We start from the raw sequence: 16,835 nt of genomic DNA, 5'->3' as shown, positions 1-16,835 counted from the left end.
AATCTGGGCCGTGTGGTGGAAACAAGACAGCCATCAGCGGGTTCCAGGCGCGACGACGACTGGCGGGTGAGATTTGAGTCTCCAGGCGGGATATCATAAGGATATTCTGACAAGCGACGGCAGGTAAGGTCTGTAATAAGGTAATTTTGATGGTTGATGGAAGGGATCCTCTTGATTCCTGCCAATCCAATGTTGGCATGGTAATTCAAGGTTGCTGGCTGCTGGTGGCTGCAGTGAACTGTGTGAAGGTGAGTGCCAGGCGGCAGGTCGTTCTCAGCTCCCAAAGCCAAGTATTTGGTTAGGGCGGGCAAGGCGTTTCAGAATGTTCGTGGAATCCTGAAGATCCCGGAACATAAGTGGGCCGTTAGCAAGTACACGCGTCTCACCTAAGGTACCTTAGATGCAGAGCGTCACACCAGCTGCGCTGCTAACAGCTCAATGTCCTTCCTCGGTGCAATTCACCTGCTCAGAGTATGCACTCGCCTTATTCAGGGTCTGTCTCTCGTGCCTTCTGGTTACATACCGGCGGTAGGTAGACTGTCAGGCTGTCTCTGCCGCAGCTCACCAACATCAGTGATCCCGTCATCTGGTGACATCCCATCAGCCTGCCAGCTGGTTTCTCCCAGGAGCAGTCCAATAGGCGTCCTCGATGACTTGGGAATGCTTGTCAGCCGGCTTGCAGGTTGCCGGGTTCGGTCTCCCGTCAGCTTCCTGATGGACAAGGAAGCTACAGCAAATGGGTACCCTACGCTGTTTTGATGCCTGTCTCCAAGGTGCTGAGTGCGAAGTCTGACCTGACAACAACAAAGATGAGATGGAAAAAAAAAAAAAAAAAGGTCGAGAGACTCCGAACCAAGCCACACTTGGAGGAATATGAACCTCCACGGGGACGGGCCCTCCTGGCGCAGCAATTCCACGTCGCTGTTCGTAGGTCGAGCCAATGACAGCCAAGGATGATGGCTGATGCTGGTGGTGGCACGACAGATGCCGACAAAAGGGACGGCGTCCTTTTTAGCTCTGCTCTCTCCTTTTGCTCGCGGCAAGGAGCGTGACACTTGCGAATGAGCGACAACTGGGCTGCCTCGAATTCCGTGTCCGTTGTTACATCCCCCTCTCTTAACCCCTATTGAAGGGCTTTGTGTGGACGACTGAGCATTGATTGCCAGGTGTTTCTGGTTTCTGGTTTCTGGAGCAGATCCCATCCCCTAATGGATCGAATGAAGGTGCAAGACCAAGGGGGTACGCGAGATGCAAGGGCCAAGGGAGCAACGACCGGGGGTTTCGGCTGCGAGCCTGCGTGAGTGCGTGACGTAGTTGGCCCCGGGCCCAATTCTTTTTTTTTCTCGACTGCCGTGTTTTGGTATTTTGACTGGCTGGACTCGCCGCTGGTGGTGAGCTGCAGGACAACCAGCAGCTTGCTTGTTCTTGTTCGGGGCGACAGAAAGGAGACAGCATCGGTTGTCCTGTGCCTGGCTGGCAACGTTGAAGAGAATGCGATGGACGTCTTCCCTGCGGTGGATGACGGACTTGACCACCCGGTGGCCTGGGGACGAGACTTGTGCCGGCCTGTCCCAGCCAGTCCGTCTGGTGTCTGTCACTAGGTAATTAGCTGATTGAGGTAAGGTAATAGTAAAGGTAGGCTGCTCTTGCTCTTGGTGCACCGACTCCTCTGATGTCTGCATCATGAGCATGAGCATGGCAGTGAGCCGGGTATGCTGGTCCGAATTCTTGGTCTGCGCGTGCTGTTCTTCGGATTCCAAGGTCGATGGTCCCTGTTTCTGGCCCTCAGGTGCTGCTGGTCACTCGCTCGTGTGCGTCTTCGGGTGGTATTGTCTTGTTCATCGTGCATCAGCAGGGCCGACGCGATGCCTGGTGCTAAGCAGCGCTAAGCCACAGCTTCCCCAGTCTGTGTTGACGTGAGGTGAGAGCCGATGGGGCAGCTAAATGAAAGTACCTGCGGGAGGAAGCCAAGTACTTCCCGTCGTGTCTGCCTTCAAAGCTAGGTATGGAAGGTACATCTCGCCTGCAGACAAGAACCGGGGAAAAAAGTGACTTCTCCTATTCCATCTCATGTACCTCGTCAGAAAACCGAAGAGTGAGAGAGAGACAGAGCAACATAGCAACGAAGCAGAGAAAGCTCACCGTCACCGCAGCTTCGCTTCTAGTCCACACTCAGCCCAGTCGGGCCAATCCCAATGCTATTCTGATCCAACCAAGCCATCCTCCACTGACTGGCGCTGCCACCACCCAAAACTTCCCTTCCCATCCTATCCTAACCCATCAGCAAGGCCGCCAGCCCGCAAGACCCTTTTTTAACCATTTGCTGCCCCGTCCTGCATCACCACCCTCTCCCCTTCTACTCCTCTTGACCCCCCAGCCCTTCCATCAATCTCATCCTTCTTTTTATCCTTCGGTTCACCATTCGTTACTGGGGTTGTGGCTTTCACGGCCGCACATCTCCTACCGACCTACAGGGCCTTTGTTCGCGCAAACGCGTGACACCTCAAAACTCCTCCCATCCCATCTCATCTTCCCTGACCTGGGTCTTGTTTACTTCTGCTCTCTGAAAAGGGACATAATCGACCCTCCCTAATCTGCCCGGCAACAATCTGGAAAACCCTTCCCGACTGCCGCAAATATCATCACCAGCATTCGATACGCCTGAGCTCACCGACAGCAATCATGGATTACCGCGGGGGGCACGGTAACGACTACGATGGCCATAATTTGCAGGACCTTCCTCCTGGCTCTGGCAGAGGAGTAAGCTTCAACCTCTCAAGCGCGAGCTTCCTTCAAACCTTTCTTCAGCTTCTGACCTGTTTACTTCGCAGTACCAAATGCAGCCTCAAGAAGAGGGCCATGACGAGGCCGGCCAATCTCTGTTGAGAGACGACGGCCCAACTTCCTACGCGAGCCACCTGGGACCTGCCGAGACTCCTGGCCGTCCCGTTTCCGCATACTCTCTCACAGAATCATACGCTCCCGGCGCTGGCGCGCGGACACCAGTCCCCGGTGAGGCGGCCTTTTCCACTGGCTACCGCTCCGAGCTTGACTCTGGTGACGGCGGCTTTGGTTATGGACGTCCCGCTTCCACCGTGGGCGACGCCGAGGACAGCTGGGTTCGCCGACAGCAGCCCGGTGGTCCAGGTGGTGGTCTGAAGCGTTACGCGACCCGTAAGATCAAGCTCACTCAGGGCTCCGTCCTGAGCATTGACTACCCCGTACCCAGTGCTATCAAGAACGCTGTTCAGCCCAAGTACCGCGATGTCGAGGGAGGCAGCGACGAGTTCCACAAGATGCGCTACACCGCCGCGACCTGCGACCCCAACGACTTCACTCTCAAGAACGGTTACGACTTGCGCCCCAGAATGTATAACCGCCACACTGAGCTTCTCATTGCCGTCACCTACTACAACGAAGACAAGGTGCTTCTGTCCCGTACCCTCCACGGTGTCATGCAGAACATTCGCGACATCGTCAACCTCAAGAAGTCTACTTTCTGGAACAAGGGTGGCCCCGCTTGGCAGAAGATTGTCGTCGCCCTCGTTTTCGACGGTCTCGACAAGACCGACAAGAACGTCCTGGACGTTTTGGCTACCATTGGTGTCTACCAGGATGGTGTCGTGAAGAAGGACGTTGACGGCAAGGAGACGGTCGCTCATATCTTCGAGTACACCACCCAGTTGTCCGTCACCCCCAACCAGCAGCTCATCCGCCCCGTCGACGATGGCCCGTCGACTCTGCCGCCAGTCCAGTTCATCTTCTGTCTGAAGCAGAAGAATACCAAGAAGATCAACTCTCACAGATGGCTCTTCAACGCCTTCGGCCGCATCCTGAACCCCGAAGTTTGCATTCTCATCGACGCCGGTACCAAGCCCAGCCCTAGATCGCTTCTCGCGCTCTGGGAAGGCTTCTACAACGACAAGGATCTCGGCGGTGCTTGCGGTGAGATTCACGCAATGTTGGGTCGGGGCGGCAAGAAATTGCTCAATCCTCTCGTCGCCGTCCAGAATTTCGAGTACAAGATTTCCAACATTCTGGACAAGCCTCTCGAGTCCTCTTTCGGATACGTCTCCGTGTTGCCCGGTGCTTTCTCCGCCTACCGCTTCCGTGCGATTATGGGTCGCCCGCTTGAGCAGTACTTCCACGGTGACCACACGCTGTCCAAGATTCTCGGAAAGAAGGGTATCGATGGAATGAACATTTTCAAGAAGAACATGTTCTTGGCCGAGGATCGTATTCTCTGCTTCGAACTGGTCGCCAAGGCTGGCCAGAAGTGGCACTTGTCCTACATCAAGGCCGCCAAGGGTGAGACTGATGTGCCCGAAGGCGCTCCCGAGTTCATCTCCCAGCGTCGTCGTTGGCTCAACGGTTCTTTCGCTGCCTCGCTCTACTCGCTCATGCATTTTGGTCGCATGTACAAGTCCGGCCACAACATCATCCGCATGTTCTTCTTCCACGTTCAGCTCATCTACAACATCCTTCAGGTTCTCTTCACATGGTTCAGTTTGGGTTCATACTACCTGACGACGACGGTTATCATGGATCTCGTCGGCAACCCGGTCACCTCGGACGACCCTTCGTTGGAGCGCCACGGCTGGCCCTTCGGCGACACCGCTACTCCCATCGTCAACGCCCTGCTCAAGTACCTGTACCTGGCCTTCGTTATCCTGCAGTTCATTCTCGCTCTGGGTAACAGACCGAAGGGTTCCAAGTACACCTACATTGCCTCTTTCATCGTCTTCGGCCTGATTCAGTGCTACATCCTCATTCTCTCGGCATACCTGGTCGTGAAGGCGTTCCAGAAGCCTATCGGCGAACAGATCAGCTTGGATTCTGGTGAAGACTTCGTTGCTAGTTTCTTCGGAGGCACCAATGCTGCTGGTGTGATTCTCGTCGCCCTGGTTACTATCTACGGGCTTAACTTCCTCGCATCCTTCATGTACCTCGACCCCTGGCACATGTTCACCTCGTTCCCTCACTACCTGGTGCTCATGTCTACCTACATCAACATTCTCATGGTCTACGCCTTCAACAACTGGCACGATGTATCATGGGGTACCAAGGGTTCAGACAAGGCCGAGGCGCTTCCTTCCGCACAAGTCAGCAAGGGTGAGAAGGACGAAGCCGTGGTGGAAGAAATCGACAAACCGCAAGAGGATATTGACAGTCAATTCGAATCGACTGTCAAGCGTGCTCTGGAGCCATTCAAGGAGGAAGAGGAGATTGAGAAGCCCGACGTCGAAGACTCGTACAAGTCTTTCCGTACCGGTCTGGTTGTGTCATGGCTTTTCTCCAACACCTTCTTGATCATTATCATCACGAGTGATAACTTCAACTCGTTTGGCATTGGCGTAAGTTCTCGACTTTATCGATATTCAATGACATTGAGACTAACATTTGCCAGAAATCCGCATCCTCGCGTACCGCCTCCTACTTCAGCTTTTTGCTGTACGCCACCGCTGTTCTCTCCCTCGTCCGTTTCTTCGGTTTCCTGTACTTCCTGGGCAAGACAGGTATCATGTGCTGCTTCGCCAGACGATAATCGCAGTAAACCACGTTCTCGAGGGCTGCGGACGTCCCCACGTCGTTGTATGGATACCAGAGGAGAGACTGTACTCTTGCCATATTTGGCTCATTTCCAGGAATCCTTCGGTGTTTGCATTCAGGGTATGTGTTTTTAGTAATAAAGGGCACGGGACTCGACAGAGATTCTTGACGAAATGACCAGAAGGGTCAGTAAAAGTATGCGGCTAGTAGCATTCCGGGCGTTTATATGACTCGATAGTCCTACTTCACGAAATGAATTAAGAATACCAAAATCCCGAATTGAAGACTGCTTGTTCGATAGATGAATCCAGTGATGTCAAGTCACCTGACCAATACAGTTTGCTGACAGACAGGCGCTCCAAAAACCTTGCCGATGTTCTGAACCAACAGGCGGCTAAGGTAGCTGCGGAAAGCGGGTCCGGCAAAAGACCGGTTGAACCAGGCTCCTATCTTATCGCGAAGTAAGTGACCGCATTGACTGCTGCCCAGTTGGTTCGCCCAAGGCTGCCTTTGCTGTGGCAAGAATCACGAATCTTCCGACGACCGACGACCGACGACACCGTTTTGGGCCAGCCGGTATACTCTGGTCCGCAAGGTCTTGCTAGTAATACTTCAACTACAACTCCGTCCGCGCACTTCTCTTTGACGCTCCGTCATCCACGCCTTTCTCGCGACTGCCCCACCAACAAACCCCCCATCAACATTTCCCCTCCAAAGATCGGTCAAGATGTTAAAGATCTGGTCTATGGTTCGTTGGCCGGCGCATCCCGCCACAGAAGCACACTGCTGACCCCAACACAGAAGAAGGAACAGCAAAAGGCTGAAAATGCCGACGCTGCAGGTGGCAAGAAGAAGAAGGTGACGGCTGCTCAGTTGCGGGTGCAAAAAGGTGAGATTACCCCAGGAATCACACGAGAGGCCCCCAACGCTTACGAATGGCGTCTACAGATCTGTCGGAGCTTTCTCTCGGCTCGACAATGAAGACAGACTTCCCCGACCCCGACGACATCCTCCACTTCACCCTGACGATCGAGCCGGACGAGGGCATGTACCGCACGGGACGCTTCAACTTCTCTTTCGACATCAACCAGAACTTCCCTCACGAGCCGCCAAAGGTTCGCTGCAAGGAGAAGATCTACCACCCCAACATTGATCTGGAGGGCAAGGTCTGCCTGAACATTTTGCGTGAGGACTGGAAGCCGGTACTGAACTTGAATGCCGTTATTGTCGGACTGCAGGTATGCGTGCGCGCTTCCTACGTCACATGAAAAGCTGACTAAACGGTGTTTCCTATCATACAGTTCCTCTTCCTCGAGCCGAACGCCTCGGATCCCCTGAACAAGGAAGCCGCCGAAGATCTCAGACTCAACCGGGAGGGCTTTAAGCGCAATGTCCGGACGGCGATGGGTGGTGGTACCATCAAGGGGGTGAGCTACGACCGTGTGCTCAAGTAGCGGGATGTACCGGATCACCCAGCGTTCCACCGACTTTGGGCCCGCCCCGAACGTGGATAGGTCCGAGATTCTAGATGCCTGGGATTTGACGGCGTCTCTAGACGACTGTACCCTCGACACATCAGAGGCTGGCGGGCTTGTTTTGGACTTCCAGGCTGTGTGCGGTCGGGATCGCGGCGGGCATTGGGGCAGAGCATCATCGTCCGGCGTTCATGGATACATACAAGATTACGAATTACAGAGAGGCGAACATTTGGCAGAGGCATCCATTCAGTCTGGCTAGAGAAGATAATATCTGCGTAGGTGGACTGAGAGCAGAACCTGAGCAAGGTGTCCTGGCAGCGGCAGCGGTAGCGGGAGAATCCGACCAAGCGAAGCAGACATTTTGGCGAGAGGTCGCAAAGCAGTTGCGGCAGAGTAGTTAGAGGTTATCCGGAATGCAAAGAGCGTTGACAAGTATGATACAAGAGCTGCAACCAGAGACCAATCCTCAGCGTTTCGTTTCTCAAGCTCCCTAGAGGCAATCAAGCACGAAGAGTCACATCATGTCGGACGAGGAGTCATAAAGGGCCGGATAGTACTCTAAACATAGGCCGCAGGCCGGGACCGCAGGCGCAGCTAGGGGCCGTAGCCGGCGAGGTGGATGTCGGTGAGACCCCGCCAACGGTCCATCGTGTGTGACTCCCAGCTGAGGATTGGGCTACGAAGTCGGCGCTGTGGGCTTGTCTGCCCCGCAGCGCCCGCCTCGCCGGCAATAACGTTGATTGCTCCCCCGAAGTCTTAGGTAAGGTCGCTGTCAAATAGGAATGCATTCAGGTAGAGGCTACCCCGACTTCGCAGCAAAGTCCCTGCTTTCTCCAAAGTCCCCAGTACCCGCCATCCCACTTGACGGGCGCTTCACGGCCCCCTACCGAACCCCGGACGCTTCAGAGCCTTCCCCACCACGGGCACAGGCCAGGAGGGCCAGACGACGCAGTCTAACCCACCGTTGAGGCAAGCTGGGCCGAAGTCGGGGGTCAGCTTGCCCGTCTCTAATCCAGTAAAAAATTTCCCAATTCCAAACGCCTTTTCCCATCGGTGAACTCTGTCTTTTCTCATCATCCCAATCTCTCCTCCTCTTCTTCTTCCTTACAATTGACTTGTACGGATCCCCTCTCCACTCCCCTCTCCCCCCAAACCACAGTTCACAATGGCCTCCCGCGGTTTCTCCAAGGCCCTTCGGCCCATGGCTCGCCAGTTGGCGGCTAAGCCTGCTACCCAGCAGCGCACCTTCGTTGCTGCCCGCAGCTTGGTTCGTGCCTCTGCTCAGGTCTCCAAGGCCTTCGCCGGCCAGCAGCAGACCCGCGGTGTCAAGACCATGGACTTCGCCGGCCACAAGGAGGACGTCTACGGTATGCGAGAGACCCAAACGAGTCCCAGACGACTGACTCGCGAGCAATTGCTAACTCTCATGCCACAGAGCGTGCCGACTGGCCCCAGGAGAAGCTCTTGGTGAGTCACAAAAGAGCAATTGAAGCAAAACGAGCGCAATTGGAGCTAACAGCCATGTTCAGGAGTACTTCAAGAACGACACCCTCGCCCTCATCGGCTACGGCTCCCAGGGCCACGGCCAGGGCCTGAACCTCCGTGACAACGGCCTCAACGTCATTGTTGGTGTCCGCAAGAACGGTCAGTCCTGGAAGGACGCCCAGCAGGATGGCTGGGTTCCCGGCAAGAACCTGTTCGACGTCGATGAGGCCATCTCCCGCGGTACCATCGTCATGAACCTTCTCTCCGACGCCGCCCAGTCCGAGACCTGGCCCGCTATCAAGCCCCAGCTCGTCAAGGGCAAGGTACGTGATGATCTTTGCAATTGGCAAGCCAATTGACCCAGAACTGACTCTTTTCAAGACCCTCTACTTCTCCCACGGCTTCTCCCCCGTCTTCAAGGATGTCACCAAGGTCGACGTCCCCAAGGACATTGACGTCATCCTCGTCGCCCCCAAGGGCTCTGGCCGCACCGTCCGCTCCCTCTTCCGTGAGGGCCGTGGTATCAACTCCTCTTTCGCCGTCTTCCAGGACGTCACCGGCAAGGCCAAGGAGAAGGCTCAGGCCCTCGGTGTCGCCATCGGCTCCGGCTACCTCTACGAGACCACCTTCGAGAAGGAGGTCTACTCCGACCTGTACGGTGAGCGTGGCTGCCTGATGGGTGGTATCCACGGTATGTTCCTCGCCCAGTACGAGGTTCTCCGCGAGCGCGGCCACTCCCCCAGCGAGGCCTTCAACGAGACCGTCGAGGAGGCTACTCAGTCTCTGTACCCCCTGATCGGTGCCAACGGCATGGACTGGATGTACGAGGCCTGCTCCACCACCGCCCGCCGTGGTGCCATCGACTGGACCCCCAAGTTCAAGGACGCCCTGAAGCCCGTCTTCAACTCCCTGTACGACGCCGTCAAGGACGGTTCCGAGACCAAGCGCTCTCTCGAGTACAACGGCCAGAAGGACTACCGCCAGAAGTTCGAGGCCGAGATGGAGGAGATCCGCAACCTGGAGATCTGGAGAGCCGGCAGAGCCGTTCGGTACGTTCCCACTCAACCACACGAAGTCACCTAGCTAACACATCCTCTCACAGCTCTCTGCGTCCCGAGAACCAGAAGTAAACGGTTTTACGTTTTTATGTAGAATGATGAGCGGGGAAAAAAATTTACTCGGAACGGCCATTTCCTAACCACTGTGCTGGGGAGGCGGGGGACTTTTGTACTTATAACACCGGATTCTAGGCGGATTCGGGGGCCTGGTTCAAAAGTTTGCATCTTGGACTTTGGGATCCTTCAATACCATTTCTTTTTACGTCAAGTCATTTGACAATGTGCCTCTCTCCTCTCTCCCTTCCCTCCCCCGTCGTTGCGGGTTTTTGGTTGTGATTCTGTGCGTGATCGCGTCTGTGCAAGAGTCTCAGAGGTTAGACCCTGCAATGGGCCGAAATGACTCGTTTTGCCTTTGCTAGCGTTATCTTGCGCGGATTACGACCTAATTCTACCACCCCCACGCTTCCGTGCTTTCTGGCAATGGGTGTTGCGGACGAGTTCCGTGGTGTTGTCAAAATCTTGACATGTGCATTGAGGTTGGTTGAGGCTGTGTATGAGAGGAATTGCTCAATTGCTTTGGTAGTTCCGACGCGTGTGAACGGATACTTTTGGGAATTCGTTGAAGATTCCTCATGTCGTTTTCGCAATTCAGCCGTGCCAAAGCAGCCAGAGAATAAGTTTGGCCTCAGTTTGGATTCTGCCGTATCGGGGTTCATTACGGGATGAACACCTGAGACCTCAAGCTAGAGACTTGTTAATTGCTGGAAAATATAGATCCGGGCGCAGATTCACACCCACTACAGGACAACTCAACGCCCTATTGTCACGTTGTTATCGCTATTGTCATTCGTGTCATCGTTATGGTCGTTGTCGTCCCTCGTCGTCGTCGTTGTATTCGGTATACCCAGACTTGTGTTGTTCTGTCGCAGGAGTCTGACTTTCCAGGGAATGGGCTCCTGTCCGCTTCTACAAATTAGTCTCTGTGTTTAGGATGTGTGAAACTCGGCCACTCCCGTTATGGCCAGAGTTCAAGACACTGGCAACGTTGCCGAAAAAAAAAGATCGACACGGATAGCGCCACAACGGCGTTTGACGCGTTAGGGTCTTGGAATTTTGGAAAACGCGACACTGGTTATTCTAGACGCGTATGTTCAGTCTCAAGTTGATGGACTTCTTGTAAATCGTCCTGAGAACAGCACCATAAGTTACATTAACTCAGCGCTGGCCGTGATGCCCTCACCTTGAAATGCAGACTCACCTGGGCCGCAGCTCGGTGGCCTCGGTGTGTCGGTGTATGATTTTGCCGTGGCGACGAAACGCCCCACCCCCTTTGTCTGTGCAGCCTCTCGGTAGTCGTTGCTGCGTCAACAGCAAACAAGCCAGGGCCCCTTCCCACCCCCTTCATCTCACAAGCGAGCCCAAAATGGCCTTTGCTGGGTATTCCATCGAAATACCAATTCATTGACGATTGCTCTAGTCTTCAGACCACTTCAACGCGCTTGCGAAAAACGCCCGACAAACACTCTAGCTTTTCTGGAGCCGCGCACAATGACGCCGTTGTCCCCAGCAAAGGAATCCAGACTGAACAGTTCCTCATCCCCTACCGAAGAAAGAAGCCGCGGTTCCTTTGAGCAGCAACAGCAGCGCTACTACGAGGTCCACACCCGCACTGAGACAACTACGAGCGGCGGTGATGGTAGCAGCGATAACACCACCACCACCAGCAGTACGACCACTTTAACTTCCACCGCAACCGACAACGAGAACATGCCACCCTCTCCCTCGGATTCCTCGTCGCCGCCGCCCTCCGCGCCGGCAACGGCCATCAAGAACCAGCGTCACTCTCGCGTCATGTCTGGCACCGCACCCTCACCGCTCAAAATACTCGCCGGTGCCGAGACAACGGAAAAGCAAGCCCGGAGCCCGCTGCGCAAGACAGTCATTTCCCCAGACAAACGCTTCCCGATCAGGGTCAGCAACACATCGTCCTCAGAGTCGCCTCGCTCCGTCTCCGTCTCCTCCAATTCCCCGCCGCGCGAGCGAACAATGAGCCTCGACGACGCGATGCGCGACAACGAGGGACTCAAACACGCTATTGAGATTTTCGAGGACGACGAGACCGGCATGGAGACAGATGATACCATCGCCGACGACACCTCCTCCATGACGGCCGGTGCCGGCGGCGACGAGCACCCCGAGATGGCAGCCCACGCCTACGAAGACCAGAGCAGTCTGGGCCCTGACGAGACCATGATGAGCACCTTCAGCACCTTCTCCGCCGTCCCCAACCTGACCACCTTTGCGAAGCTCGGTCTGACACCTCAGAAGCACGCCAGCATGCACGGTATGACCCCGCGAGGGAGACCCGAGACCGTGCACGAGCATGAGCAGACTCCGCGACAACATATGGCGCAGGAGGGCAACACCACCAACCTGTTGGACTTTACCGGCAGCCAGCGATTTCCCCACAAGTCGCCCTCAAGGCGGGGAACTACGTCGCCTTCCCGAGGAAACCCTAATGCCACTCCCGCGCGCCAGATGTCAAATCTGCTGGACTTCGACATCCCGCCCCTACCAACTCCCCGCAGCATTCCAACTATCACACCGCGCGAGCTCGAGAGCCTCAAGTCTAACTTCCTCTCGGAGATTAGCAGCTTGAAGGCGTCGCTGAGCGGCAAGGAAGCTGAGGTACTCTCTCTTAAGACAGCGGTTGGAGATGCGGAGAAGCGCGTCGGCGAGAGCCAGGAGCAGGCCCGTGAGGAGCGGGCTATGCGCGAGCAAGTCGAAGAAGAGAAGGATGCCTGGGAGAAGAGCAGCCGCGAGATGGAGGCAGTGCTCCGCGGCGTGAAGGAGGAGATTGTCGAGAGCACCCGCGAACGCGAGGAGCTCGAGTCAAAGCTCGCTGAGAGTGAAGCCCGCCGTGAAGCCGCCGAGACTATGGCTCAAGAGGCCGAGAGCAAGCTGGCCAGCATGCGCGCTGGTAAGCCGGAGAAGGAGGGCTCTCCCGACAACAAGAAGGCCGGCGCGGCCGCGACGTCTAAGGAAGTCGAGATCGCTGTTGAGCGTGTGGCGCGTGAGCTGCATGCCCTCTACAAGGGAAAGCACGAGACCAAGGTCGCCGCCCTCAAGAAGAGCTACGAGACTCGCTGGGAGAAGAAGGTCCACGAGCTCGAGGTCAGGATCGAGGAGCTTACCGAGGAGAACAAGAAGATGCACCTCACCCGCGACGCCACCCCTCGCTTCGATCCTGCACAGCAGGCCATGGTCGAAGAGCTCAAGGCCAACGCCATCACCGACTCCGCGCACATCAAGGAGCTCAGCGCCGAGGTCGAGAAGCTCGAGGCTGTCGTGCAGACCGTCAAGGACGACAACGCGGAGCTGCGCCACCTCCTCGAACAGGAGCGCGTCGAGAAGGGCGAGCTTGTCCAGCTTGCCGAGGAGATGATGCAGGTCCAGACCCACGCCGCGCAGGAAGCCGAGCGCGAGCGCGAACGAGAGCGTGAACGCCAGCGCGAGCTTGAGTGGGAGCGGGAACGCGAGGCCGCCAGAGAGCGCGAGCGCGAGAGAGAAAGAGAGCGTGAGCGCGAGCGTGAGAGGGAGAGGGAGTTCGCGCAGCAGCCCCGTAAGACGGCGACGACGCCCGCTCGCGCCCCTTCGGTGAGAAGCCAACCCGACACCTTCCGCAGCAGCATCGGCCGCGGCTCGGGCCTCAAGGCGCCCGGTACCATCGCCGGACACGGGCGCACCGGCAGCGCTGGCCCCGCGACCAAGGGCTTGCCCCGCCCGAGGCCGATGAGCGAGTTCGGACCGCGCAGCGGCATCATGAGCTCCATCGAGAAGATGGGCAGCCACCGAGGACGCGGAGACTAGAGAGACACCCCGTCCTGATGAGTTTCCTTTTTATATTCTCCCGCAAATAACTTCTACGACGGCTACGTAACGAAATGGACGAAACGCATTTGAACACCCCTGCTGCCCGGGCGGAAAAGGGAAGAAGAGAAGAGAAAAGTGAGAAGGGGAAGAAGAAGAAGAAGAAGAGAGAAGAGCATTGACGTAACGAACTGGCGTCACGGTCCCTGTTTCGGTCTTTTTGTTTGATACCAAAAGGGCAAGGCAAAAAAACTGTTCTGATGAAAAAGGACTTATTGGCCTTATCAAAGGGGTGTGGCGTTATTTTTCTAATGTCTTATGTCTTGTTGTTTTTTGCATTCCTGTTGGTGGGAGGAAGGGAAGACCGGCATTGCCCGTGTTTGGATGAGGTGGGGAGGTCTACATAAGAACCAAAAACCCCCCTTCTTGAATTGGTAATGTTCAGTCTAACTATTCTTCTTCTTTGTTCAACTTCGTTTCTCTGTTTATTGTCTAATCCCGAGGCCCTGGCGGTTTCGTGGTGGTTTGTGTGTGTGTATACGTGTGTGTAGATTGGGGTCGGCGGTGTTTGTGCCTTTGGTTTTTCATGGGCCGGCATGCTTTCTTGAAGGACGAGCGGAGGAGGGGGGGAAGTAGCACTATCATCACGATGTACCGGCTGGGCCGGGTCTTTGGGAGGCAACCGAGCTGTCGTCTTTGGGGCGGCGGTGGTTTTAGGCAATTCTTACTTTTAAATTGAATATTTTCAACTATCGTGACTTTGTGAGGTCGTTGTCGTTGTGAGACTGTGTTACCGTGCAGTGGATGGGCTGTTTGTAACTCATTGGGAATGGTTGTGGTCACGACTTATAAGTAGGAAAGGCGGCGGCGCATGAGAGTGTGATGTTCAGGCCATTTCATTAAAGTCTTCTAACAGACTTACTAAACGGGATGCTCGGTGGTGGCTGTTCGTGGCATACAGAAGTGAGATGAGTCCGAGTTCTTGTGGGATGAGCTTGTTACTTACGAGGACAAGAATGAAGACGGTATCTAATCTTCGTCGTCTCCCTTGGTCCCTGCCGTTCGGCATGTATTCGTCCCTCACTGTTGATGCTCTGTGGATCGGTAGGCGTCGATCGTACGTGTCTACGACTTCCGCAGTCTTCGAGGTCACCAGCCTAGCTGAAGCGGAGGTGGGCCAGAGCTTCAAAGGAGTCCCATCTCACGTCGTTCCTGAATGGAAGAAAAACTTATGGAGTTCTTGCGGTTGGCTTTCTGAAGCAGGCCGAGATGTGATGTATTTAAGTATATCGACTACATGAATAGACTTGTGCATGCTGTCGTGGTGGCAAGCCGCGGCTCTGCGTTGCTCTCAAGTTCATGCTTCGTCTCTACGGTACCAATGTGGGCCCCTTGCTGGGCGTATATTAACATCGAGTGCACCAAGCAGTGGTGAGATTTCTTCCAAATCGCTATGTCCCAGCTGGGCGACGGTGGTGTTTTCGCTCAGAAGCAGTTCTGCTGGGAGACTCTCGAGATTAAGCCAGCCTGTCAGAGGATGGCTTTCTCCAGCCAAGGGGTTTCTCATGGGAGACAACACTAGAACCACTGGGGGGATCTTTGGCTTTTCTTGCGTATTCACGACAACATGGAAAGTCACGGGCTGAAACTACAAATATCTCTACGGTATTTTCCAATGAGAAATGTTGACAAATTGTTTGCTATCATCCCATCTAACCATTGATCTCGGCCCTCATGTCTGTATGTCTTGAGCTTGACGTTTGCCAGTCTGCGATGTTGGAAAGCAGGAGTGGGAACGAGTCCGGTGGAGTTGATTCGCCGTCTTTCTTCGTCCTTGCCGCTCGGAACGTATTTGTGTCTGATTATCATGCGCTCGCGGAATCAGAGGACATTCCGCCAGGCTTGGATCCATGTTGATTATAGCCTAGCCGTAAAGTTAGAATCGATACACAGGGGAGAATAGTGAACATTTTGTAAACGAGGCTTCATGAGGTCGAACTGTCTCTCATCTGTGTAGTTGACTTAGTCCGTCCTTTCTTAAATATAACAAGGTTTAGACTGCGAGTTGCAAGGATCGCGGAAGTGGTTCTGGGGTTATGGTTCTCGAAGCATGCCGATGGCGGCGGGACTCTGTCTGTACCAAGTACTGCTTGACAATGAAACTCTGCTGATCAGGGGTTTTCGTGACAGTACTGTGTGAAGGCAATAAATATATTGTGCCGCAATGTTCTCATGGTCAATAACTCCTGTATCCCAGTGTTGGCAGTTGTCATTTTTGGCGATGTAGACTTTGACTGAACCTGCAGACGTCCTGGGCCTTCGAACTTGTGGTGGCGGGTGTTGTCTCGCAGATTTTGGTTTAGATGCCAGGTATGCTTCGTCCTTCTCCATCTCTGGCTTTTCTTGGGTATTCATCTCGTGTAATACGGAGTATCATGTTGCAGACTTGCCAGTAATGAGGCATGCCTGCCAGTCGAGAGTAAAGGGCGCAAAGATTCACACCCGAGTGCTGGACCAACCCGGTTCATGGGGCAAGGCCTAGATAGCTTTCATTTGCCTTGGTCCAAAAGTCGACATGGGAGCTGCCGCCGCCTAACTCTTTATACCCTCCCGTTGCAAACATGCTCAGCCTCCGAAGTGGTAGACGGCTTCTGATTGCAGCCGTCGAGGTCCACGGTAAACAGGGGTATATATTGGGCACCAAGCTACATAGTTAGGTTATGAATAATTGAGACGTGGCGGTAGGCGACTGCATTGTCAATAGGTACTCAAGGACACTTAAACAAGGCGACAGGCAAAACGGCCGCACTCGTCGTCCCCCCTCGAGAGATGCGAAAAGACCAGCCTACCGACCGTACGTCGTCTTCTCACCCTGTGTTTTGTTTCGGTTCGCACATCGTGGTGTTCGTCACCTGCATACTCGGACAACACCGAGAGACAAGGACGGAGAAGCACGACATCGCATCGAAACCTGCCGCTTTCCCTCAGCGAAGCTGCTTCTGAGGCTTCTACGCAAGCAGTCACCCGTGAATCGTGTATACATCGACGGATGCCACCTAGGCTGACGCCATGAGCATCTTGTACGCTGCGGATATCCAGGCTTTTTATACCAAATCCGGTTCACGAGAGAGCGGTCCACGAAACATCTTGCGTGTATAAGAAACGCACTTCACACCGTTTGCTGAAATCAGGCAGCAACCATGGATCTCTCTCATGTTCAGGTTGGTGCAATACCTTAGTCATGGGGGCTATCCACAGCCATGAACACCAACCTCACGACGCCTTCGAACCAGACACCACGTCGAGCCATAACCTGTATTCCCAACGCCGTCCGTCTTCACTGCCATCCAAGTATTCTGTCCAAACCGGAGAATGTCTGGAAAGCCCGCGATTG

General features: G+C 54.9%; 3 protein-coding genes across 3 annotated transcripts; all 3 read left to right on the top strand.

The window, feature by feature from the left end:
- Window positions 1–2,682: 2,682 nt before the first annotated feature.
- On the top strand, window positions 2,683–7,004 carry CkaCkLH20_00350 (uncharacterized protein; the record flags this gene model as incomplete). Its single annotated transcript, XM_038883070.1, has 8 exons — window positions 2,683–2,760; window positions 2,832–5,354; window positions 5,408–5,516; window positions 5,900–6,011; window positions 6,268–6,298; window positions 6,352–6,439; window positions 6,499–6,788; window positions 6,852–7,004. The coding sequence occupies 8 exons, from the start codon at window positions 2,683–2,685 to the stop codon at window positions 7,002–7,004; spliced, it is 3,384 nt and encodes a 1,127-aa protein (XP_038751775.1).
- Window positions 7,005–8,193: 1,189 nt separating this feature from the next.
- CkaCkLH20_00349 (uncharacterized protein) lies at window positions 8,194–9,643 on the top strand (the record flags this gene model as incomplete). The annotated part of the gene is made up of 5 exons (XM_038883069.1): window positions 8,194–8,395; window positions 8,464–8,495; window positions 8,558–8,836; window positions 8,895–9,562; window positions 9,616–9,643. The coding sequence occupies 5 exons, from the start codon at window positions 8,194–8,196 to the stop codon at window positions 9,641–9,643; spliced, it is 1,209 nt and encodes a 402-aa protein (XP_038751774.1).
- A 1,476-nt stretch (window positions 9,644–11,119) lies between these two features.
- CkaCkLH20_00348 (uncharacterized protein) lies at window positions 11,120–13,441 on the top strand (the record flags this gene model as incomplete). The annotated part of the gene is made up of 1 exon (XM_038883068.1): window positions 11,120–13,441. One exon carries the CDS (start codon window positions 11,120–11,122, stop codon window positions 13,439–13,441), a length of 2,322 nt encoding a protein of 773 aa, XP_038751773.1.
- Between the last annotated feature and the right edge of the window lie 3,394 nt (window positions 13,442–16,835).

Source organism: Colletotrichum karsti, assembly GCF_011947395.1.
Source record: "Colletotrichum karsti strain CkLH20 chromosome Unknown Scaffold1, whole genome shotgun sequence".
Lineage (NCBI taxonomy): Eukaryota > Fungi > Ascomycota > Sordariomycetes > Glomerellales > Glomerellaceae > Colletotrichum > Colletotrichum karsti.
The sequence above is the reverse complement of the archived record's forward strand: the minus strand, read 5'-3'. Positions and strand labels throughout refer to the sequence as shown.